The 26,433-nt window shown below is 39.8% G+C and overlaps 1 protein-coding gene across 3 annotated transcripts in view; it reads right to left on the minus strand.

Annotated features, from left to right (window-relative positions):
• Window positions 1–616: 616 nt before the first annotated feature.
• The window catches only part of npr2 (natriuretic peptide receptor 2), a 61,055-nt gene continuing 35,238 nt past the window's right edge, over window positions 617–26,433 (minus strand). Inside the window, exons 10-23 of one of the 3 annotated variants that reach the window (XM_084414849.1) lie at window positions 24,853–24,933; window positions 24,458–24,535; window positions 21,685–21,789; window positions 21,278–21,349; window positions 20,136–20,298; window positions 19,875–20,030; window positions 19,621–19,789; window positions 13,887–14,033; window positions 13,178–13,301; window positions 7,680–7,748; window positions 7,199–7,373; window positions 6,093–6,191; window positions 2,278–2,369; window positions 617–1,077 (exon numbers count right to left, since the gene is read on the minus strand). In XM_084414849.1, coding sequence (XP_084270975.1) covers window positions 1,015–1,077; window positions 2,278–2,369; window positions 6,093–6,191; window positions 7,199–7,373; window positions 7,680–7,748; window positions 13,178–13,301; window positions 13,887–14,033; window positions 19,621–19,789; window positions 19,875–20,030; window positions 20,136–20,298; window positions 21,278–21,349; window positions 21,685–21,789; window positions 24,458–24,535; window positions 24,853–24,933 — 1,593 coding nt within the window. In that variant the 3' untranslated portion in view covers window positions 617–1,014. Of the gene's footprint in view, window positions 1,078–2,277; window positions 2,370–6,092; window positions 6,192–7,198; window positions 7,374–7,679; window positions 7,749–13,177; window positions 13,302–13,886; window positions 14,034–19,620; window positions 19,790–19,874; window positions 20,031–20,135; window positions 20,299–21,277; window positions 21,350–21,684; window positions 21,790–24,457; window positions 24,536–24,819; window positions 24,934–26,433 lie in introns of all 3 variants that reach the window. The other 2 variants (XM_084414848.1, XM_084414850.1) reach the window with 2 other exon arrangements.

A 26,433-nucleotide genomic window follows, 5' to 3' on the forward strand; every position in this document is an offset into this window, starting at 1 on the left:
CTAGCAAGATTCCTATTTGTCGGTCTTGACGTGGCGTCTCTGTTCACTCCTTCAGGGAACGAGGGTTACCATATGTAACCGAGACCCTCTTGATAGAGAGTCAAGTCAAGTCAAGTCACCTTCATTTATATAGTGCTTTTAACAATATGAATTGTTTCAAATCAGCTTTAAAGTGATAATAGGAAATTACAGTAAAATAGATTGTTTTGGCTTTACAGCAGCTCTAGGATAAAGTTATTGTCCAGCTAAAGTTAGTTTTGATTGATTGATTCACTTCCGTTGTGAAGATCATTAACTTAGGGGCCACTAACACGACACCGTTCTAACAAGTTATTGTCCAGCTAAAGTTAGTTTTGATTGATTGATTCACTTCCGTTGTGAAGATCATTAACTTAGGGGCCGCTAACACGACACCGTTCTAACAGAAAACCCTCAGCTCTGAGGAAGAGTGAGATATTGCAAGTGTGCAATTTTCTCTTGTGATAAGCTGCAAATCCCTTTTGGAAGGTGTATTGAGTCGAAAAGCGCCCTTCAGGAAGGATGAATTAATATTCATAATTCTTTAGAACAGTGAAGACTGTATTTAAAAGAAATATAATAATGACAACATAATAACCTGCTTTTAATTCAGTTTATTGAACAAAATATTATACAATGTCTTGGATATACATATATACAAATATTACATTGATAAAACATCACTCTGACAACCACTATTTAATGCGCTTAACGCTTTAAGAAAATGTCAAATACATCACCGGTTTCCAAAAATCTGAATATAGAAAGCACAAAAAATAAGAATTTCACCTGGAAAGACGTACTCTCTCAGCACAAGAAAACTTACTATAAAACAACTATACAATTTTTTACGTTTTTAAGCAGGTATGAAATATACCTGAATTGACCTCCCTCAAAAGGTATTATAATGTGTTGTTCTATGCAAGAGCGAGACACAGAACAAATATAAGAAGCAGTGGCTCTGATCCTGGTGACTTCCTGTCATCAACCGTGATCTCAGATAACATAGACTTCTGTCTTCTCTCCCAGAAGCCAATACGTTCTCATTTTGCCTTTACCCTGAAAGAGAGGAACAACACCGATCAATAGCATGCATCAATGAGCACTCAGACAGCCCACTGGAGGAACTAATCAACAATATGTCAGCAATATGCTCTTTCTTAATGAAAAGACAGAGGCATAGGCCGTGTTTACATTACACGGTTCAAGTGACCTAATTCAGATTTTTTCACTCCCATGTGTCACAGATCGGATATGACCCACAAACATGTAAGCAGGAAAAAAGGATTCCGATATTCTTAGATTGGTTTCAGGCCTCGTTCATATGTGGAAATAAATCTGATATGAATTGGATACGTGCATTTGAGTCTGCCATGTAAGCGAACAGATCAGATATTCCCCTGTTAATGTGAGTCGTACGTCATTGAAAAAGCAAAGGTGGCGAATGATGTCAACTCAATCACATAACTCTTTTCAATGGGTCAATGGAGGACGAAGGCTCAACCAAATGTTTTGTTGGCCTTTAAAGATGATGCAGAAAGCAAACGCTTGAATTATCATTTTTATCTGCATCCATTGCAAATCACTTCCGGCCTAACTTTCGGCCTAAGCTTTTCTGGGTCAGTACGTCTAACTTGGGTTGTTCGTACGTCTAACTTTCGGCCTAAGCTTTTCTGGGTCAGTACGTCTAACTTGGGTTGTTTGGCGTAAATGTATAGTGTATAGTTTAAATGCAGATATCGGATATCGGATATGGGTCACTTTTAAATGCTGCAAGATGGTCATCAAAAAAAAAAATCTGTGTTCTCTGTTAGAATAAATCGCTTTGTAACTTTGCAGATCGTATACATGCACAAATAGATCCATTACACACTAACGAAAAAGGAAAACATTAAAAAGCATCATATGACCCCTTTATAATGACTGTCATTAGATATTATTAAATCTTTATCAGAACTCTGTTTGAGTGTTAAAATTCTGAAATAGTGTCTTTAAATTCCATTTGATGTCCTGCAGGGGCATTTTATCTTATTGAAAATCAAAATCTACGCACTCTAAAATATATAGTTTATTTTTGTGTTATGTTGGAATAAGAAAATTCCCAATGGGATCCTTTAGAAAAATCTGTACACATTCCTTAAAATCACTCACACAAAATAGCAAAAACTAAAATTAAAACAATGTATATAAAAAATAATTTAGCTCATTATATATACATTTTAATCACTTCAGAATGCAAGCACGACTGGAACTCCATACCTTCATCTCCACGTCTCCTCGCAGCTGGAGTTCAAAGTAGCCAAACTCGTCCAGCACGTCTTTGGTGGCTGAGGACACATGTATCCTCAGAGCTGTGGAGGACATGATAATCATAAATGAATAGTCAACCGGAAGATGGAAATTGTTTCATCATTTTCAAAACTTCATTTATTTTTCTGTGGAACACATGTACAAATATTTTGACGAATGTAAAATCTGCACTTTTTCATACAACATAAGCACACAGTGACTATAAGGGATGTTGAACTGCAAAAAGGCCAAAAAAAAACATAATTTTATTAGTCCTTATTTGCAAAAACCTTTCCTTCAGTGGTAGTTTAAAAATATCAACTCAAACTAATTAAACCTGAAAGTATTTAATATGTCCAAGCACTATGAGACTTGGGGCCACTTTTACTAAACAGGGCAAATTAGTGCAATTCCAAAGATGCGCAGATGGAAGTGGAAAGTTCTGTGAGTGATCTACAGACAACATGCAAATTAAAAAAACAGATGCAGCCGGATCATTTCAATACTGACCAACGCATCTACCAAGAGCAGCGCAAATTAGCGTCTGGTTTATGACATGCTTTTTTGGGCATTAAATAATGGCGCAAATACCAGTCAATTTGACTTGCGCAAACCTTAGTAAACCACCTTGCATGATTAATTTAAATACTCTCCTCCCATAAAGGATTTAATAATCTTCATAACTCAGATATTGTAGTACAGCTGTATAGTTTATTATAAAACAGTTAGTTCCAGTCCTTGATTCTGATTGGTCAATAGCTGTGTTTTATTCACAATAAAACACGGCTATGTCCGCTTCACCCAACGGTTCTATGTATCACTACACAACACCTCTAGCAACCACTCTAAGCAACTTAAACACATGTTCTCATTGATAGTGTTCATTGAAGCTTATAGAGTAGAGTATTGTGACAGATCGAGTAAGCGAGTGTACCTGCATTTACAGTAGATATGTGCATTTTCCTTCAGGTCAGTCCTATATTCCTAATAAAAAATCCGTTTGAATGTCCGCAGTGATTTCTTGTCCTTTTAATAGTTAAGGGGTTTTTCCCGAGCCCTCTAGTCATTTGCGTCTTGCTTCTACGTGTTCACAAGTTTCAGTCCTTTCAATATAAAAGTGTTCTCTACTAACAGACTCACTCATAAAGACAAGTCTTTATTTATTTTTTTAAGGCTTGCACCTTGGAACCTTTTTCAAGGTTTGCGTTCTCGAGCCACCAGGCACTGTTGCGGTGCGAATGAGCAGGCCAGAGCGCATTAAGGGTTTTCTGTTAGAACGGTGTCGTTTAAGCGGCCCCTAAGTTAAAAACGAATGATCTTTGCAACGGAAGTGAATCAATCAAAACTAACTTTAGCTGGACAATAACTTTATTCTAGAGCTGCTGTAAAGTCAAAACAATCTCTGTTACTTTAATTTTCTATTATCACTGTAAAGCTGCTTTGAAACAATTTATATTGTTAAAAGCGCTATATAAATGAAGGTGACTTAATATGACTTGACTTTGCCGCCATCTAAAGGTGAAATAATTTAACTTCTGTTGCTGTTCACGGTTAGGGTGGGACTATTTTTTCTTATTATTCACTCATTCACGATACTACTACTTCAGAGGCTTCATGCAACCGGGCCCTGGCCCTTGAAGTGAGATCCACATAAAACTGTTTTATAATTTAAGAAGAATGTATGGATTACTTTTACAGAATGATACTTTTTTTGGTCACTGAAAGCTTTGATTGTGCAGAAAATTCTCCATATTCTCTATTAGAAAGAAAGTAATGTGAGTTTGAAATGAAATGAGGGTGGGCAAACAAAGACTTTTCATTTTTGAGTGAACTATCTCTTTAAGAGTCACAGCCAATAAGTGTAAGTGCACAGCTGTGAGTGACAAATGACACCGTGCTTGATAAAAAATGATTCATCACACTTAAGAATGACGACAGGCACTCAACACAAATGGAGCCCAAGTAATGGGCAATCTGTCCTGTCTATAAGAGGACCAACATATCTGTAACAGGCTCCAGAAGGTGTGGCCTTTAAGTGTGTGAAGCATTAAGCTCCAACAAGCTGTAAACATATTATTACATGTTATAAATCAAACCACGTCGAGCGTCCTTGTCACTAATTATGAATTATAAATGAAGCCCACCTCAGGAAGTGGACTGTGAGTCGATACATGTGGTGGTAAGTCTCATGAACAACAGCTGTTACTTGTAAATGGGTGAAACGCATATTAAAGTTTTATACAACACTACTGAGCAGCTCTGTTCCAAACCCTAGTAAGCTGCCATCGCTGTCTGCTGTCTACAAAGGCAGCTACCTTCTAAGGAATCCTAACCATCACAGAAGTTACTGATTTAAAACTTTCTATATAGGCAGCAACATTCATAACAATCATTCACATGCAAACTGCAAACGTCTCGGGAAGTGCGTGAGAATATATATATTTTTTTTGTGTGATTCCAAAAGTTTTCCGTTAGCATGTTTGTAAGCTAACAATGTAACACTCTAATAAGCACAACAATATACAACTCACAAATAATGGATATGGATGCTATTTTTATCTTTACTTTTCAGTATTGACTAAACTACATTGCTGTTAAAAATAGTTTTGAGCACAAAATCAGCATATTAAAATGATTTCTGAAGTAATGTAACACTGAAGACAGAAGTACTGACTGCTGAAAACTCAGCGTTTACATCATCATAGAAATAAATTACATTTTAAACTATATTAAAATAGAACAAAAAAGTTATTTTATATTGTAATGATCACAATATTCATAGTTTTGCCTTTTATTTTTTTAATGGTATTGGATATGTATAATTGGCATTTCTCTCAGCTCACAATTATACAATTATGCTGCATTCCATGAACCCAATGAATCTCTATTGACAATTGTACACCTGCAGCACTGCATAGAATCATTTCTCCACCTCAGTTTGGTTGCATAGTGTGCCAGGGGGTATTCCAGAAAGCAAGGTTAAAGGGATAGTTCACCCAAAAAATTATTCCGTAATGTACTCCATCCTAGGTGTATATGACTTTCTTCTTTCAGCCAAACACAATAATTATATATAAAAAAAAATTATCCTGGCTCTTTTAAGCTTTATAATGGGAGTTAATGGTACCATAGATTACCATCCATCATAAAAGAAATCCAAAATGGCACATGCCTGTGCTTTCCTATGAGTCATAACTTTACACCACCGTTCAAAAGTTAACAATATTTTGATATATTATATTTAAATATATCAAAATCACAAACAAAGATTTAGTTAACTTAAGATGTTTTTCCACCGTTGGGCCAAACCGTTCTCGTTCCTTAACCACTCTATTCTGTGCCGGTAAAGATATGGTTTAATTTTCCACTGCTTGGCTGATAACAGAGCTCTTTGGAATGTAATCCAAATTCATCAGTCGTTGCAATAGGGATGTAAATAGCGATTACGTTATGGAGGATGATGAGATATTTCTTTTAATTGTATAGCACGCTTGGCCAGCTACAGAGAAACTGGTAGCCAGGCAACCAACCAATACTGTGACCAATACTGAGTGGCGATATCACTACATGCATTCTACCTGCATGTTTAGCCAACAGTGCTAAGAATTCCGGATGAGAAATCATGTTGTGACGAACCAAGCTTGAGTGGAAATAAAACCTTGCTGTTCTTAGAACCGTTCGGCCTGATGGTGGAAAACCAGCTTTAGTCTCATGCTGCATTGCCATAGTGTGGTAAAAATTCTGCATTCTGAACAAAGATTAAAAAAAATATTTTTGTCACCAACCTTCTCCAGTAGATTCCATTCGGGATGCTGTGTTGACAGTATCTCCAAATAAACAGTACCGGGGCATCTTAAGACCCACTACACCAGCACAGACAGGCCCTGCTCAACACACACACACACATGCAGCATAGAGGGAGATTAATTCACTGTAGGAATCCAGTAACTACTTATACACAGTCCTAATGCTTCCTCACAGGTTGAAAAAAATAAACTAAACGAGAACAACAGGCTGCAATCAGATCGCATGTATATGACATAAATTCCTTACATCTCAAATGAACACACACACGCACACACATACACACATGTTGAGTTTTCTTGTTTTATGAGGACATTTCCTTGACATAATGATTTTTATACTGTACAAACTGTATTTTCTATCCCCTAAACCTACACATCAGAGAAAACTTTCTGCAGTTTTTTTTTTTTTTCCAAAAAACAATTCCTTATGATTTATAATCTGTTCTTCATGGGGACCATAAAGTGTCCCCACAAGTTCAAGGATTTCAGATATTGGCGTCCTTGCAATGTAGGGTTTACCTGAACCACACACACACAGACATTATATATATATATATATATATATATATATATATATATATATATATATATATATAAAATATACAAAATAATTATAATTTATATTCATATGTATTTGTTTAAAGCAATAATTATCTGTCCTTAACCTGCACCCAACGCAATTGACTTTGTACACTGACGCATGTTTCATTCCTATTTTGCACCCGACACACAGCAGACTTTTCCCTCGGCAGACGCACGTCGGTAAATTAGGGAATGAACTTGCACTCCCGGGGCGGTTCAGTGAAAAGAGGATGCGTGTTCCGGCGCAAACGTTCCCTGGTGCTATTTTGCAGTTCCAGAAAACAATTCCACCACAGAAAAGTCAGTGGCGCGTTTTCAGTGGCGCGTTCAGATGCTATTTTAAGGGCGCATGCTTGGCCATGTAATTTATCCCGCCGGTATAATAGCAACAGCGCCCGAGATCCATCCACAAAGTTACTTGCGCCTCGCGTTTGATACTTGCGTTTCAGATCGTTAAAATAGGGCCCTAAGCCTGAAATGAATGAAATCTGTGAAACAGATACCTGTGTGGATTCCTATCCGCAGTCGTAGCTGATCGTTGGGTCTGTGTCTGATTTTGAAGGTTTTAACCTGTTCCAGTAAAGCCAATGACATGCCAGCTATCTCACGTGCATGTACCTTCCCATTCCGCACAGGCAGACCTGACACCACCATGTATGCATCACCAATTGTCTCCACCTAAAAATATAAGAACATGCACAAAGCCATCTGCAAAAAGTCTTTGCACATTTTTACACCTTTAAAAAAGCTGAAGAAAGTTGAAATAATTAAAAAAATACTTTCTCTAGAGAGAGTGCACTATATACTCTATATAGTGCATTATAAAGGTATTCATCTGCATTAATACGATCAAGCACATTCCACATCGTATGTGTTTGAATGCATTGTGTTTTTGAAAGGTATAACCACATGAATAGATAATAAAAAGAATGTAAACATTTTTATGAAAAGATATGACTGCACTGTGAATTAAAAGTCGCTCACCTTATATACATCAAAATTATCAATAATGGCATCAAAGCATGTGTAGAGATCATTCAGTAATGTCACCACCTAAAGAGAGGCACAGGACACTGTTAAGAGCAGTATTGAGTTGTGAATGACATTAGCATGACAACATTATAATATAAAATAATGATGGCTTTTGTATCAGATCATATAACTTAAATTACAAAGAAATTAAAAGATCTAACCCAAATCCTACCCCTTAACCTAACCTTAATACCCATAACTTATCCCTAAAACCAGAGGGAAATGATAGGTGAATAAGAATGGTGTAGTAGACCCATAACTTATCCCTAAAACCAGAGGGAAATGATAGGTGAATAAGAATGGTGTAGTAGGACTAACCCTTGTTGTAAGCCTAAACTAAGCCTAAACTTGACATTCCCTATCAGTCAGTCAACGTTACATCAGAACTGAACTGACAAATTGGGATCTCGTCTGAGAGCCCAATCATCTTCAAGTGTAAACTACTGTGAACGAGACAATGCACATTGGCTTGCGAGATTTGCATCACAAGCCCTATCCAGTGAAGCAGGTATATAAGGAAGCGCGTGTGCGATCGCACTTCAGGCTTTCGCTTCAGAGCCGAGCGGTTGTTGCTGTTCTGCTCTGCAATCATCAATGAGTGTGCTACGAGTTAGAAGAAGCTCTTTAGTCAAGTGTTGGTGTCAGCGTTGGTCACGTCAATAGCATTTCCTACTGTTTACTGCTGTCCCCTCTGCTATGCCCCGATCTAGTCCCTCTGCCCAGCAGAGGGCTACTTTGAGGAACCCAGTGGGGGCTAACCTGCCGAGCCAAACTCGCTCCTCTAGCACATCGCAAGCTGTAGAGCTTCCGGCTGAGACTGCTGGTCCTTCGCATGGGGCACCAAGTGTTTCATTTGGGGCTCCAGCGGAAGACCAGATGTCTATCGCTGCATCAGAGGGTGGTTTAAGTCCTCCGGGGATTAAGATTATACTGCGTTGCCCCCTTCAAGAAGAGTAGTGTTGACCGAGTCTGACCCAGAGCTGACGGGCCGCTGAGAGTGTCGGGCTCGAATGGAGGACTCCACCGTGTCCCGAACGCTCCAGGCTGGATGATTCGTATCTCGGGATCGCCGGCAGGGACCAATAGCACTCCACCCCAGTTCCTTTCTTCCCGGGAGTGGACGAAGAGTTTACCAGATCGTGGAAGGCAACTATTTCTGCCCGAAACCGAGCTAGTGTCTCCTCCTCCCTCACTACCCTCGATGGTGGAGTAGCCATGGGGTACGTGGAGATCCCCCAGGTGGAGAGCTTCATATAAAACCGCTTCAGCACTGGGTTCACGGCTGGGCATGGCAGCGTGGCACGCACCGGGTGGCAATCACCCCGGCCTGTTGCCAAACCTGTTGGGGTGCAATGTGCAAAAGGCATGCAGCATCGGGCTCCTGGATAGGACCCCGACTGCAGTGGCACATCAACTGCCTTGAGTTGCTAGTAGTATACCTTGCGCTGCTCAGCTTCAAATAGCTGCTACACAGCAAGCATGTCCGATCGAACAACACTGCAGCCGTTGTGTACATCAACCATCAGGGTGGTCTAAGCCAGGGGTTTTTAAACTGTGGGTCGCGACCCATTTGTGGGTCGCAGAGTGGGAAGAGGTGGGTCGCACAGTCACTTGGCTCCAGCTAAATTTACGTTTCAGTGAATGACACACACACAAACAGTCTAGGGTTGCTCCCTGCGGGCATAATGTGCTCCCTGTAGCATCCCTTACCATAGGTACGCTTTCCCAGTGTTATCCAATAGTCTAACTGAGTGGGTCAGAAGGAACAGCAGTGATTGACCTTCTCTGCGTAAAGCCAGTCCCATCTTCCACCCTAGTAGGTGTGGGGTGATTAGGTAGCCTACGCGGGGTGCTGGAAGGGGCAGCAATAGTGATGCTTTGTAGGGATCCCAATTCGAAAGTTCAGTTCTGACGTAACGTTGATACACCGTCTCGACTCCTCAGCGCAAAACTTGAAGTCTGATCGCACACACACTTCCTTTTATACCCGCTTTGAGATTACAATTTGTCAGTTCAGTTCTGACGTAACATCTCTGTTCCCTCCTTCAGGGAACAGGGGTTACATTAGTAACCTAGATGGTAAATTATAATGCCGATTGGAATGGAATCACAATTTTAGAGTAGAATGTAGACAAGTAGTTGTTGTTTTTGTTGTTGTTTTTGTAATTTAAAACAATTACAATAAACAATGGAATGTTTTCACGTTAACACCACTAACCCACTATATTTATATAATTTAAATCCAAAGTACTTTAAAGTGTTAATAATTATTATTATAATAATAATGTAATAATAGAGGTACTCTCCTTTTAAATCAGCCAAGATACTCTGTTCAGATACTTTCTCTGTTTAGAATTCTCTCAAGAATTCATTTGTTTGACTATTTAGACGAGACTTCCTCCGGTTCCAAAGTTTTTTTTCCCACACCTTTTTAGGTGTGATGAGAACCTGACAGAAATAGTTCTGCATCTGTGCTCCCAAAACTCAGTTCAGACAGAATGTATAATAAAAGTCTATTGTGTCTGCAGCTCTGCCATGTCTCATAGAAGCTGAGTGCGAAATGACTGCTGTGATGCGTTTCTGCTTGAACTCCCTATGGTTCCCTCAAATTAAAATACTTTCTGCCCCCCACACCAATCCTCTCCCCCCGTCCCATCCCTTTGGATGTACGCCCAGAAAAAGAGGCCTTACAGAGTGATATATTTGCATACATAGAACAAAAAAGATGATGAATTAAACATGGAGGCCAACTTCATTATGAGGTTGTTATGCTATAACCTTAATCACTGAAACACTGCTGGATTTTATCATTGCATCTTTGAACAGCTGTTGAACAGCGTGATCCAAACATCATGACGGTTCATTTTTGTTGTCTGCATTTGGTCTAATTTCAGAGTAACTTTCCAAACTCAGTTGATCTATTAGTTCAGATTAGAAGTAAAACAAAATGCAACAATGGCCTCAAATGTCTCATAATTTAAAGGAGTATGCAACTTTTTCCACTTATGGGTACCCTTAAAGAAATTAATTACTTTTGAAAAATATATAAAAAATCATGTTTTATTTGTAATGATATTCTACATAGTGAATCGAGTTTGCATAGCTATAATCATTTGCATGTTTACGTAGATAATGATTCAGAACTTAATCTTACTGATTCCAGAAACCATGTTTTAGGCTACAGTGCTATGCATAAGTTTAGACACCCATGCTAAAGTTGACTAAAAAGAGGAATAAAAAATCATCTTTTGGAAATTGAACTTAATGCCTTAATTTAAAAAATTAGGAAAAATCCAACCTTTAAGGACACCAATTTTCTTTGTGAATGAATAATGTATCGTAAATAAATAAATGTTCTTCCTTAAAATACAGGGTGCATAAGTTTGGACACCCCTATGTTAAATTCCCATAGAGGCAGGCAGATTTTTATTTTTAAGTATTTTTTTTATTTTTTTGTTTAGGATACTATGCATCCTGATAAAGTTCCCTTGGCCTTTGGAATTAAAATAGCCCCACATCATCACATAGCCTTCACCATACCTAGAGATTGGCATGGGGTACTTTCCATAAGATCATCTCTCAATGCAAATCAAACTAGCTTTTAGGCTAACTGAAATAAAACCATGCCAATCTCTAGGTATGGTGAAGGCTATGTGATGATGTGGGGCTATTTTAATTCCAAAGGCCAAGGGAACTTTATCAGGATGCATAGTATCCTGGATCCATGAAGTAACTGGCCTTTAAAAATAAAAATCTGCCTGCCTCTATGGGAATTTAACATAGGGGTGTCCAAACTTATGCACCCTGTATTTTAAGGAAGAACATTTATTTATTTACGATACATTATTCATTCACAAAGAAAATTGGTGTCCTTAAAGGTTGGATTTTTCCTAATTTTTTAAATTAAGGCATTAAGTTCAGTTTCCAAAAGATGATTTTTTTATTCCTCTTTTTAGTCAACTTTAGTATGGGTGTCTAAACTTATGCATAGCACTGTATATAATATCAAAGTACATACTATATCTGGATTTATTACATGGGTTGTGAAAGTCTTTGCATTTGCTAATCTCATCTGCTAAATCCTCTTCTTTGCAAAACTTTATGGAATGCTTGGCATAAAATGTATTAATACACAAGTATTAAAGGAGAATACTTGACCATCTTGGGGCAAACCTCTCGTCAAAAAGTGATTAACGTGATCATCGTATTTTGATCATCAAAATACATGGGAATGTGAAGGAAGGAATGCCTTTTCTGTAACTCAGACCGAAGAATGCGGCAGTCTAAATCTCTGTTTGACAATATGAAGGTCAGATATGTTCCTTGCAATAGCATTGATGCATAGTGCTTGCATAATCATAAAATATTGCAGGATAGTTGCATACTAAATATGGTTATGTTAAGTCCAATCACAGATAAACAGATTAGACAAAATATGAAATATGTGCATTGATCATTCATTTTGTTTCTACAGAGTAAACATTCCCAGTGAAATAAGCCAGATCACAGTAGTCTAATGCAGTGGTTCTCAATTCCAGTCCTCGGGACCCGCTGCTCTGCACATTTTGTATGTCTCCCTTATTTAACACACCTGAACCAGATCAGCTCATAAGGAGAGACTCCATGAACTGAACTGAGTGTGTCAGATAAGAGAGACATACAAAATGTACAGATGACAGGTCTAATGCATCTTACACAACCTAGCACTCAGAACCAACCTAACCCTTGACTGTTTTTTAAATACTATATAAGATTATATATAATGTAATCTTAGTGGATTTTATTTGTCTTGATCCACAAGAAGATTTTTTCACTTTTTGTAAGCACTGATTTTAGAATGTTCTTTCATTCTGAAATCATGCTGGAGAACATGATTGTGGCGAGCAGGACGAGGCCGAGGGCCGTGAGAGAGCGGCATGAGGCCAGTGGCGTGATTACTGAAGAGCGACACCTGCGCAACGCACCGGTCTCGTATCTCTCACGGAGGAGCGGAAGCATAAAGGAGGAGCGACGACAGTGAAGAACGAGTGAGGAACAGGCCTGAGTTTATGTGATGTTTTGTTCCTGATATGTGTGGCCAGCAGTCGTCCGCGAGGGGCTGCTGGCTTATACTTTCATTTTTGTATTGGTTTATTTATTTATTACAATATTTGAATGTTCGCCGGTTCCCGCCTCCTTCTTCCCATAACATCTGAACTGCGTTAAAATGAACATCAGGTTTTACATGAAGTTTTAAATAAAAGGGAGGTGTACTAAATACTAAGAAATTCTATGTTATTCTTCAGTCCTCAATATTGTTATGTTCATATAATTTGCACAAAAAAAAAATCAAAAATACAAAAAGCTTTTTGACCTTTGGTCTCAGATTTGTTGTCCCCACTGTTTATTAAATTGTATTATATTTATTAGAATAGTCCCAGAATTTTGTATCTAAAAATTCTTGTGCAGACCTGTAAAGGTGTACTCTCAGCAGACATTGATGTAAAGCCCACTATGTCGCTGAAATAGATCGTGACACTGTCAAAGGCTTCTGCTTGTACGGTCTCCCCTCGCTTGAGCTGCTCCGCCACTGAACTGTGGGGAGAATTAGGTTACGATCAAGTGAACCATGAAATTATTTTCCATACACAAGTCCAACTACAATAGCAGACATGCAGTAGCAAACAATCAGTTAGTTTAACAATACACAGATGAAAGCAGAAAATAATTTAATTTAATAAATCCTTATCTAGAAACAAAACAAAAGTATAAACAAATCAGAAATTATTCACAGCATGTTGAAAAATGGGAGCTTTCTCCAGCTGGGACTCTGAGACTTTCTGTTAATAAGACCCAGGATCCCATTTGAGATCAATTAGTGATAATTCATGTAATTAAAGAATGAAAGATCTTGGTTAATTCCTAGCTATTCTTTTAGAGAGTTTAGTACTCTATAATTAGTCAGCTTTCCTGCTTCATCTGAAGCCGGTATTAAAAGTTCTCACCACTTACATAATTATCTCAAAATTTTTCAGATAAGATAAAACAATATGGTAGAAGTTACATCACATGCAAGTTGTGTAGTAATAAGATAAGTCTTGAACTAATCGAAGGTCTTCATCAATCTCCAATTAAAAGTTTGGAAATTGCATAGGAAATATTAAACAACACGTTTCTTACTGTGGAAGGATTTGGTAAAGAAGATTTTCGGCTTTCCGTTTCTCTTCGAGGTAGGCCTGGGTTCGCTCTTCTACCAAGTTCTCCAGGTTATTGGCATACTGTTCCATTCTGGACAGTAGGTTACTGAGAATACTGGTGCTGCCTTCCCTGCCAAAAAAAAAAAAAAAAAAACAGACACTTGGTTCCACATCTGATGTGTAATTATAGCAGATATAGATGATTATAATTACAGCAGACAGATTACAGCAGAATTTTACAATTATGTGAGATCACTGGCAAGTAACCCATGAATTATTCAACGAGATGAATTGGAGATATTGTAGCATATGACTTCTGAAACAAGCATGAGAATAGTGCTGAAAACAGGAAACAGGAATATGTGCTATTATGCAGTGTACATCAGAAGGAGCAGGGCATAGTTGCATCTTATGAGGCATAAAACGCAGTTATGATGAAGTGTGGTAATCATGTACTGTTGGTCTGTGGTTTGCTGAATCACAATGTTCTGTTTTGGGGTCAGATCTCACTTCTACGTGCAGCATACAAAAAAATATGTAACACTTTACAATAAGGTTCATTAGTTAACATTAGTTAATTACCTTAGTTAACATGAACTAAGTACTAAGTAGGACAACCCCTCCTTGAACTGCCACCTTACCGTGGTGGAGGGGTTTGAGTACCCGAATGACCCTAGGAGCTATGTTGTCTGGGGCTATATGCCCCTGGTAGGGTCTCCCAAGGCAAACAGGTCCTAGGCGACGGGTCAGACTAAGAGCGGTTCAAAACCCCCTTATGATGAAGAAAAAACAGAGGACCGTGACGTCGCCCGGTATGGCGCAGCCGGGGCCCCACCCTGGAGCCAGGCCCGGGGTTGGGGCTCGTATGCGAGCGCCTGGTGGTCGGGCCTCCCCCCATGGGGTCCGGCCGGGCTCAGCCCGAAGGAGTGACGTGGGGCCACCCTCCCGTGGACCCACCACCTGCAGGAGGGACCGTAAGGGGCCGGTGCAAAGTGGATCGGGCGGCAGTCGAAGGCGGGGGCCTAGACAACCCGATCCCTGGATGCAGAATCTAGCTCTAGGGACATGGAACGTCACCTCTCTGGCGGGGAAGGAGCCTGAGATTGTGCGTGAGGTTGAGAGATTCCAACTAGAGATAGTTGGGATCACCTCTACGCACGGCTTGGGCTCTGGAACCACACTCCTCGAGAGAGGATGGACTCTTCACCACTCTGGAGTTGCCCATGGTGTGAGGCGGCGGGCTGGGGTGGGTTTGCTTATAGCCCCCCAGCTCAGCCGCCATGTGTTGGAGTTCACCCCGGTGAACGAGAGGGTCGCTTCCCTGCGCCTTCGGGTCGGGGATAGGTCTCTCACTGTCGTTTGTGCCTACGGGCCGAACGGCAGTGCAGAGTACCCGGCCTTCTTGGAGTCTCTGGGAGGGGTGCTGGAAAGTGCTCCGACTGGGGACTCCGTCGTTCTACTGGGGGACTTCAACGCCCACGTGGGCAGCGACAGTGACACCTGGAGGGGCGTGATTGGGAGGAACGGCCCCCCTGATCTGAACCCGAGTGGTGTTCTGTTATTGGACTTCTGTGCTAGTTACAGTTTGTCCATAACGAACACCATGTTCAAGCATAAGGGTGTCCATCAGTGCACATGGCACCAGGACACCCTAGGCCGGAGGTCGATGATCGACTTTGTGGTCGTCTCATCTGACCTCCGGCCGTATGTCTTGGACACTCGGGTGAAGAGAGGGGCGGAGCTGTCAACTGATCACCACCTGGTGGTGAGTTGGATCCGATGGCGGGGGAGGAAGCTGGACAGACTCGGCAGACCCAAACGTACTGTGAGGGTCTGTTGGGAACGTTTGGCCGAATCTCCTGTCAGAGAGATCTTCAACTCCCACCTCCGGCAGAGCTTCGACCAGATCCCGAGGGAGTCTGGAGATATTGAGTCCGAGTGGACCATGTTCTCCACCTCCATTGTCAACGCGGCCACTCGGAGCTGTGGCCGTAAGGTCTCCGGTGCCTGTCGAGGCGGCAATCCCCGAACCCGGTGGTGGACACCGGAAGTAAGGGATGCCGTCAAGCTGAAGAAGGAGTCCTATCGGGCCTGGCTGGCTTGTGGGACTCCTGAGGCAGCTGATGGGTACCGACGGGCCAAGCGGACTGCAGCCCGGGTGGTTGTGGAGGCAAAAACTCGGGCCTGGGAGGAGTTCGGTGAGGCCATGGAGAAGGACTATCGGCTGGCCTCGAAGAGATTCTGGCAAACCGTCCGGCGCCTCAGGAAAGGGAAGCAGTGCCCTACCAACGCTGTTTACAGTGGAGGAGGGCGGCTGTTGACCTCGACTGGGGATATCACCGGACGGTGGAAGGAATACTTTGAGGATCTCCTCAATCCCGCCGTCACGTCTTCCATTGAGGAAGCAGAGGCTGAGGGCTTGGAGGCGGACCCGTCCATCACCCAAGCTGAAGTCACCGAGGTAGTCAAGAAACTCCTCGGTGGCAAGGCACCGGGGGTGGATGAGATCCGCCCTGAGTACCTCAAGTCTCTGGATGTTGTGGGGCTGTCTTGGCTGACACGCCTCTGCAGCATCGCGTGGCGGTCGGGGACAGTGCCCTTGGATTGGCAGACCGGGGTGGTGGTCCCTCTTTTCAAGAAGGGGGACCGGAGGGTGTGCTCCAACTATAGGGGGATCACACTTCTCAGCCCCCCTGGGAAAGTCTATGCCAGGGTACTGGAGAGGAGAATCCGGCCGATAGTAGAACCTCGGATTCAGGAGGAACAGTGTGGTTTTCGTCCCGGTCGTGGAACACTGGACCAGCTCTATACCCTCTACAGGGTGCTGGAGGGCTCATGGGAGTTTGCCCAACCAATCCACATGTGTTTTGTGGATTTGGAGAAGGCATTCGACTGTGTCCCTCGTGGCATCTTGTGGAGGGTGCTCTGGGAGTATGGGGTCCGGGGCCCTTTGCTAAGGGCTATCCGGTCCCTGTACGACCGGAGTAGGAGCTTGGTTCGTATTGCCAGCAGTAAGTCAGACTTGTTCCCGGTGCGTGTTGGACTCCGGCAGGGCTGCCCTTTGTCGCCGGTTCTGTTCATAATTTTTATGGACAGAATTTCTAGGCGCAGCCAGGGGCCGGAGGGGGTCAGGTTTGGGGACCACACGATTTCATCTCTGCTCTTTGCGGATGATGTGGTCGTGTTGGCCTCATCAAACCAGGACCTCCAGCATGCACTGGGACGGTTTGCAGCCGAGTGTGAAGCGGCTGGGATGAGAATCAGCACCTCCAAATCCGAGGCCATGGTCCTCAGTCGGAAAAGGGTGGCTTGCCCGCTTCAGGTTGGTGGAGAGTTCCTGCCTCAAGTGGAGGAGTTCAAGTATCTCGGGGTCTTGTTCACGAGTGAGGGAAGGATGGAACGGGAGATTGACAGACGGATCGGTGCAGCTTCTGCAGTAATGCGGTCGCTGTACCGGTCTGTCGTGGTGAAGAAGGAGCTGAGCCGCAAGGCGAAGCTCTCGATTTACCGGTCAATCTACGTTCCTACTCTCACCTATGGTCATGAGCTTTGGGTCATGACCGAAAGGACAAGATCCCGGATACAAGCGGCCGAAATGAGCTTTCTCCGCAGGGTGGCTGGGCGCTCCCTTAGAGATAGGGTGAGAAGCTCGGTCACTCGGGAGGAGCTCAGAGTAGAGCCGCTGCTCCTCCACATTGAGAGGGGTCAGTTGAGGTGGCTCGGGCATCTTTTCCGGATGCCTTCTGGACGCCTTCCTGGGAAGGTGTTCCGGGCATGTCCCACCGGGAGGAGACCCCGGGGAAGACCTAGGACACGCTGGAGAGACTATGTCTCCCGGCTGGCCTGGGAACGCCTCGGTGTCCCCCCGGAAGAGCTGGAGGAAGTGTCGAGGGAGAGGGAAGTCTGGGCATCCCTGCTTAGACTGCTGCCCCCGCGACCCGGCCCCGGATAAGCGGTAGAAGATGGATGGATGGATGGATGGAAGAATGAACAATACTTCTACAGCATTTATTATAATTTTAACATTTACTAATACATTATTAAAATCAAAGGTTGTATTTTTTAACATTAATGTACTGTGAACTAATATGAACAAACAATGAACATCTGTATTTTTAACATTAACTAACATTACCAAAGATGAACTAATATAGTAACAAATGTATTGCTCATTGTTAGTTCATTCATGTTAGTTAATACATTAATTATAATGTTAACAAATGAACCTTATAGTAAAGTGTTACCAAAAAATCTAATTATTATTATTTTTATAAACTGTACAAGACTAATCTCATACAACAATAAAAAGTTGATTTTATTGCTTTAAATGAAAGAAATAGAATATTAATACAATCTCAATATTACAGTCATATTATAGCTGCAATGCAAAAAGTTTAAGCAATGTAACTGTATTACACTTTAACAATTTACAATTATTCTAGAGCACTCGTAGATCTACAGAGATTTTCAAGTACTATTGTAGTTACTACACTTTTGGGAAACGGCCTGTAATTCTAGGATGACTCATGCAATTGTTTATACAATCTACTTAGGCTTATGACGCTTTTCGGAAAAACACGGCCCTTGTCTATACCTAGATATCTGATTTATTTAAACTTTCTTAAATGCCAACAAGATGCATTTATGTAATGAAGACTAGGTTGTAGGCTAAGCCTTTTTCGTGAAACATTAGGCATTTTAGTGGAGGTTTGTCAATGTCTGTCAACTATGACTTAAGTGCCCCTTTGGGGAATTAATAAGGAAGCTTTCACTCACATCAATATAGGTTGTTTATCAATGAGCTGTCAGCTGTAGGACAAATGCTGCATTCTGTTCAAAGATACAATGCTGCTTCTTCTTCATGCAGTAAAACACAATCTGTGTGGTTTGTTATATAAAAAGTTTTTCTATTTGAGATGATATTGATTGCATTTCAATGTAATTCCTACATATTTCTTTTGTGTGTTTAATTGTGTGAATGAGAATTGGTCAACAGGTCAAAACAATGAAGCAATGAATCATTTCAGAAAAAGAGTGAGCATCATTTGTGTAACTGGTCTGTTGTAATGAAAGTGAGGATTTATTTTGAAAGTATTGATGCACAGATTCCTCAGATTTAAAAAACAGCTGATGACCAGCAGCATTTTTTTCCCGTCAAACATGTCGTACTACAAACAGCTTGACTGTCCACATCATGAACATATATAATAAAGAATAAAGAAATATATGACAATGTGGATAGAAATACAGTTAATATATTGGAATCATCTAACTGAGTCTATTTGGAAAAATTAAGCATTTACATATTGCCCTACATTAAACAATTTGGTTACACTTTACAATAAGGTTCATTAGTTAACTACCTTGGTTAACATGAACTAAGCATTTATTAATCTTAGCTAATATTAATTTCAACATTTACTAATATGTTATTAAAATCAAAGGTTGTATTTGTTAACATTAATGTACTGTGAACTAACATGAACAAACAATGAACAGCTGTATTTTTATTAATTGACATTAAATACTGTAACAAATGTATTGCTCATTGTTAGTTCATGTTAGTTAATTCATTTAACTAATGTTATCTAATGAACCTTATTGTAAAGTGTTACCAACAATTTTAAGTAGACTCAATGGTCAACTATCCATATTTGGTAAGGCATATTTGCAAATATAACAAATGTAAGTGATGTGTAGCAGGGTGCAGTGCTTACTTGTTAAATTTTGCAATGAAGATCTTGATGTGGCTGAAGTCAGCCCGGTCTGCAGGGTCTTCAGCCCAACAGCTTTCCATTAAGATGGTCAGCTCCTCACAGTGCAGGCTGTTATCTGTGGTAGGCCTGAAGTACGGCTTCTGGCCATTCCGCACCTTTTGGATTATCTCTGTAACAAAAAAAACAAAACAAAAATGCTTGTCAGGGGTGTACAACAAATTAGTTTTAATGTACTTGATCTTTGAGGATGTTACCTTTGGGACTGAGATCCATGCCTTCAACATAAAATGGGCCGTTCCTTAGCGCTATCTCCTGTAGTATGATCCCAAAACTGTACACATCTCCTTTCTGGGTTCCTTGGGGTGGATGCCTATCATATATTAGCAACTCTGGAGCCGTCCATAGTTTTTCTGAAAAATCAGTTCAGTAAGCAGTCACAAAATCCTTTATCAGCATTGGACAACAGTCAATTGATGTTTCATGCGTCAAAACAGAAAACCTTAACAGATTCTTACTTGCATACAGTGCATGTGGTGAGTCTTCATTTTCACAAGAAGAACGGAAGCTTGCCAGACCATAATCTGTGATTTTCAAAACGAAGCGGCTATCCACCACACAATTAGATGATTTCAGATTGCCATGGGAGCCAATGTAACTGTTGTGCAGATAATTCATTCCCTGGCAGGATAAGCATTAAACAGAACATTATGTCTTTGCCCACAGTTTATGGGGCAAATAGAGCAGAATACACATGAACCACTGAAAAACATTCTGTAGCGTATAATGGTTTCATGAGAAAGCTGGACATGTAAATCAATGAACATTAATCGTGTGTATTCCATTTTGTAATTCTCAACAATACTTCCTTGTACGCTCAAAGCATTAAGAAAATCACTGGGTTGATAGAAGCCAAAGAACATATTTCATAATTACCTTTGTAAGACAGAATACAGAAATTACGATAAAATGTTATTGTCTTTTCCATTAAACAGCAACTGTATTTAATACTCAGGATCAGGATTAACTCAAGGTTAATTGGCCCACTAAATTCTTTCTGACAGACAAGTGCTCTTTTAAAAACAAACAATGTTTTTAAAGCAATTTTCTGTCTTAAAAGCAAAAATATGTTTTGTGCATTTAAGCGACAGTTTGCTTTGTTGTAATTGCAGGCCAATTTTCCAGCAAAAGTCAAATGCTTTTATGTGGCTGGGCTCTCAAGTACCTTTGACAATAAACAGAAGATTGGTTTACATTAATAGAGTTTACATTATTTTCATACATGTTTTCCAGAAACAATGTCATGCTATCTTTGACGCCAGTCCTTTTTATTTTACTAATGGGGCTCCTCTCAGAAAAGCAAATAATCAAACCAACACAGTTTTATGATTCTGTTTCCTGTCTGGCCTTTTCAACAATAAATTATACATTTTGATAGGTACACCGTATTTACTGGGTTTCAAAAGCCATAACAACATGGTAAGTATTAAAGTATTCTATGTTGTTTTTAAATTATGATGTTTTTAATACCAGAATTAAAGAGACATCATCTTTGAATAAATAAACTACTAAACTAAACTAGAATCAAATATATTAAAAATATGTGTGATAAAATAAGGTTCATATATGTTCTGTATTTATTTTCCATTTTCCCACAAACCTTCACAATGTCATTGATCAGTGAGTATCGGAACATCCAGTCCAGGTTAATGCTCTCGTTTTCAAGGATGTCCTGTGAAAGAACAAACTGGACTTTAACACTGCAAAACATCTAGATGCACAGGCACTGATTTTGTACAAGCAAATTATAGGCCTACGATTCTAATGCACAAATATGATCATTAACATAAACAAACAAGGTCATTAACATGGAAATGAAGGAATAGTAATAACATTGTAATAGAGACTCAGTTACTACTGTATAGTTGCCAACTACTTCCCTGAAATGGGTAGAATAAAATGCATTATAACGTTAGCGTAACCTTTCAAAAACCATTCACACTACCTGTGAACACAGAATAATATGAATAAATGGTTAACAATAATGTTATTAGTTAACATGTTTACCTGTAGACTGCCTCTGGGGCAATACTCTGTCACAATGCAGATATTTGGTGGATCGATACAAGCGCCAATAAACCTCGTCAAATGGTTGAACTGCACATCTCTCATCTATATATAACAACAAAGTTTTGAATTAACATTTTGAATTATAACCTTTATGATGCTGACAATTAGTGCTCCACTTATTCTGAAAATCTCAAAGACCACGGCCAGTAAAAAATAATAAAATAACAAAATAATAATATAAAATTAAAAAAATTTAAGTTTCTCAAACAGTTTTTTTCCTCAGACCATGTCTATGACAGCTTGGCAAATAATTTACCATAAGTCATTGAACTATAGTGAGTGGCAAAATCTGTATGAGGCCATATACACTTTACTTAGCATAAGCTTTGGCCTACATAACAGTGAGGCCAAATATCAGTGGGAACAAAGGTAAGATTCCCCCACATCTGTTTGGTCTTTCATTTGACTCTGGCCCAACAGCTAATCAGACCCCTAGGGCAACTGTCTGCAGGACTGGTGTTTCAGACTGCTGTCTTACTCTGTGTGCAAAAAGCCATGCAGCCTCTCATGTTTCCTATCAAAGCTGAGCAGGTTAGAACTGGCCACAAGTCAGCTAGTCTTATCAGCTTTCCTTCGGGATACGGACATCAAAATAAACTTAGGCTTTAAATAAGACTGTTATGGGAAGCTTGGACTCGCATCATGTTTTTCAGGCTCAGCCTCAATCATGGTGGTCTCAGATGATAGACAAATTTGGGATATGACCGGAATAGCATACTACAATATCCTTCTTACTGTCTCTGCTTTATGTATATTGTGCAAAGCGTGTGAATTTATGTATGCACAAAATACAGATGACCTACGACATTTGCCAAAATAGTGCAGTGTATAACAGAGCACTATTACAGAGAACTGAGTTCAAAGTACTGTATTGCAATATGCAATGCACTCGATGTTTAACTTTAATTTCCGGTGTGACAAAATAATTTTAAAGGGCTAGTTCACCCAAAAATTAAAATCCTGTTATTAATTACTCACCCTCCTATCGTTCCAGACCAGTAAGACTTTTGTTCATCTTCGGAACACAAATTAAGATATTTTTAATGAAATCTGAGAGCTTTCTGTCCCTCCATTGATAGCCACTTTCAAGCTCCAGAAAAGTAGTAAAGACATCATTGAAGTAATCCATGTGACTCTGTGGTTTGACCTACATTTTATGAAGCGACGTGAAAAAAACGCAACAAAACATAAAACCGTCTACTCTCGCGTCAACACAACATGGATCCATCGTGGTGCTCTCGTGACGCACGTTGGAGATGAATATTTTGTTAATAAAGTGGTAAATTGTGTTTTTTTGCACAAACAAAGCACTCGCAACACTTCATAAATTTGAGCTTAAACCATTAGTGTCACATGGATTACTTCAATGATGTCTTTACTACCTTTCTGGGGTTTGAAAGTGGTAGTTGCTTAGGCTAATGGAGGGACAGAAAGGTCTCAGATTTCATTAAAAAGATCGTCATTTGTGTTCCAACGTTTGGAACGACATTAGGGTAAGTAATGACAGAATTTTCATTTTTGGGTGAACTAATGCTTTAAGCAATTTCAACCATGATTAGGTTAATGATGGTTCGGCTTTGTGGTTCATCAGAAAATAGGTCTAAATTAGACAATTACATTAGACTATTAATATAAATACATTTTTAAATCCTACTCCGACTGGATATTCATCTTGGAGGGGTGTTTACATGAAGCTTGTTCTTGCATTCAAAAACAGAACAGTTCTTAAGGCCCATTCACACCAAGGATGATAACTATAAAGATAGATAACAATAAAGATATAGTTCTAAATATCGTTCTCAATATAAAATAATAGAATTCACACCGCAGCTATAACAATAACGGCACAGAGAAACGATATCGCTGGAATCACTTTCAGAACGATTTTATCCAATGAATGATAAAAACAATAATAGCCAATCAGAATCCATCCTGCTGTAACCAGCTTGAGCATATAAAATGACAAATAAGCATGCACTTAGAATAAACAGCATGATATCGTCCACTAGTGTGGACGCTAATATAGTTATCTTTATAGTTATCTTCATGGTTATCGTCATTGGTGTGAACAGGTCTTTAAGATGAGGTTTAAAAGTTGCACAATTTTTAACTTGACATTTGGCATCTTAAAACGCTTGAAAGTGAAAACATGAAGTGATGGACAAAGACATCTAATGTGTATTAGTGTAGTGGTGATACTTTAAAGGGGATATATATATATATTTTAAATTACATGCAAACTGCTAAAGCTGTGAAAATGGCTAAATTATTTAAAATATATGCATAGTATATATACACAAATATCACCATAATGTCGCATTCTTCCACTTCATTTCTTTAACATCTATTTCATGACTATTTCATGTTCTATGTCTGAAGTCAGCGTTTCCTTTCCAAAACACCTTGTAAAAATCCAGCCACACCGCCTTCCCCCCGACCTCAACGTCTACAGCCTCATATTGGCTTCCCAGCCCCCCACCAAAGAATGCAAGTTTATCTGTGTTTATATGTGTAGCAAAGGGCAGGGGGTGTTTTAACCACCTTGGGCACCAAGGCTGTCCAGTGGGGTCATAAATGATGGTCTAAACACTCACACATAACATGCATACCTTGTCTTCTCTTCCCAGATATAGACACGGATGGATGCAAACACAAATTTAACAAAAATACAAGAAAAAACACTCTCTTGTGATTAAATGCATTCTCTTACATGCTTTAGTTCAAACAGCACTTGTCTGGTGAGGTCAATCCTCTTCTTGTTCATATGTTTGATAGCCACCAGGTTTCCCTGTTGAGAAATGAAACAAGTGTTAAAAGGATCAGATCTATTGAGCCGCCACTGAATGGCAGACTGGAGCTGTCATGGTGGGAAATTGATTTCATTTTTATCTTCCTCAAGTCATTTAGCTGGATAAATTTACATCTCAGAAAATTGTATTGATCAGATGTGCTTTTTCATAGCTCATGAGTCAAAATTAAGTTTTATTAAAGTAATTTAAGTAATTACATAATTGATTTATTTCTGCATTTTAGTAGAATCATCTGAGTCAAAGAAACTGAGAACTCTATTACTCTAAGTCTCCTGAGATATGAAAGAACATTCACATTGTCCTGGTCACGGTGACAGCAGAAATATTCAGCTGGCTCAGTGGACATTTGATGCCTTAGTGTCCTTTTCAGCTTACACTGTGGGACAAAGAGGTGACAGTGACTTCTTTGGTTATTCAAATTACATGCGTTACATTTTCTTGTAATTAAAGCTTTCAGAGAAGTCCTCTAAGAGTTCTTGGTGGGTGACCCAAATATATTTTTCTATGCTTTAGATATGGGCTGTGTCCAAAAACTAGTGGGCTGCCTACCTAGACCTAAATATATTTGGGTTTAAGGCATCACAGACACACTCCAAACAAGCAGACAATTAAAATATTGTTATACCTTATGACCTTACTTAATTTTTGTACAAAAATTAAAACATGGGTAAAACAAAAACCATCACAAAGTCAAATTTAAATATAAGCACCTTCAAACGAAAGCGAGAGCACCCTCAGTTGATACTGTAATATTATATTGGCGAAACAGATTTGGCATACGCTCCAGTGCATTTTTGAGTTTGAACTCTGGAGAACGTCAAATGTTTCTATTTACATGTCTTGTTACAAGTCATGTTTGTTGATCTCTTGAACGCAATGGCCAATCAGAGGAGTTTAATTTAGTCAGGATACACTCACTGCTCAAAACGCCGGAGTTTTTGCCCACTGCTGAGCTCTGCACACTTGCGAATCCTCTCATTAACAAACAAAGTGTAGACACGATTTAAGTAAGAGATTCATTGTGCCGTTTATTGATTATAACAGAACTTTGTGAGATTGCGATGAACTGAGTTACATCTTTTTAGTGATTATAAAGGTAGCAGCTACATAATCCACTTAATTAAAGTTTTGTTTTTCATGCTGCTAAGAGGACCGACGGCTAGTTACATGCTTCAAAATGTATCATATGAAATGCAGGATTCACTCTCGAAATTATAATTGACATTTTGATAACTATAGCACGGAACAAAAACATGGTATGTCAAAATAGATATGTGCAATGTAAAAGAAAAATAGTCATATCAATATGTTTTTGATATTCCATTGTAATTATTTGTAAAATAATCTTAAATGTCTCACTGTACATTGCTCTTCTTGTTATGGTGGAGCTGTTGCTTACGCATTATAACATCATGCCCGAACAACAGTTTAGAGAGAATCTTACTGAGCAAGTTACTTAAAGGCGACATTTATAGCTAGCTACAGGAATAATAGGTCATCCGTTTAATAGCTTGAAACTCTATCACACTCTTGAGTACTAATTTTTGCTATAGCTTTAGCAATGCAAAACTGTACATTAAAGTGCTCCTATTATGCTATTTTAAATTATCCTAATTTTGTTTTGTGAGACAATTTGTCTCACATACCCAAACCTTCAGACTCAAGACAGAAGGTCTGGACCCCATAGCAGCTTTCATTGGGCAAGGACTAGCAAGAAGCCGTCTGACTGACACGTAAAGCAACCAATCACAGTTTGTTTTGTTTAGCGTCATGTTTAGTGGAGTGAAAACGTAATGTCGATGTCCTAACAATAACAGACTGGCATGGTAAACTCTTGGACCTATTTTAAAGAGTCTATGCCACATACTTCACATAC

This window comes from Rutilus rutilus (genome assembly GCF_951802725.1).
Source record: "Rutilus rutilus genome assembly, chromosome: 7".
Classification (NCBI taxonomy): domain Eukaryota; kingdom Metazoa; phylum Chordata; class Actinopteri; order Cypriniformes; family Leuciscidae; genus Rutilus; species Rutilus rutilus.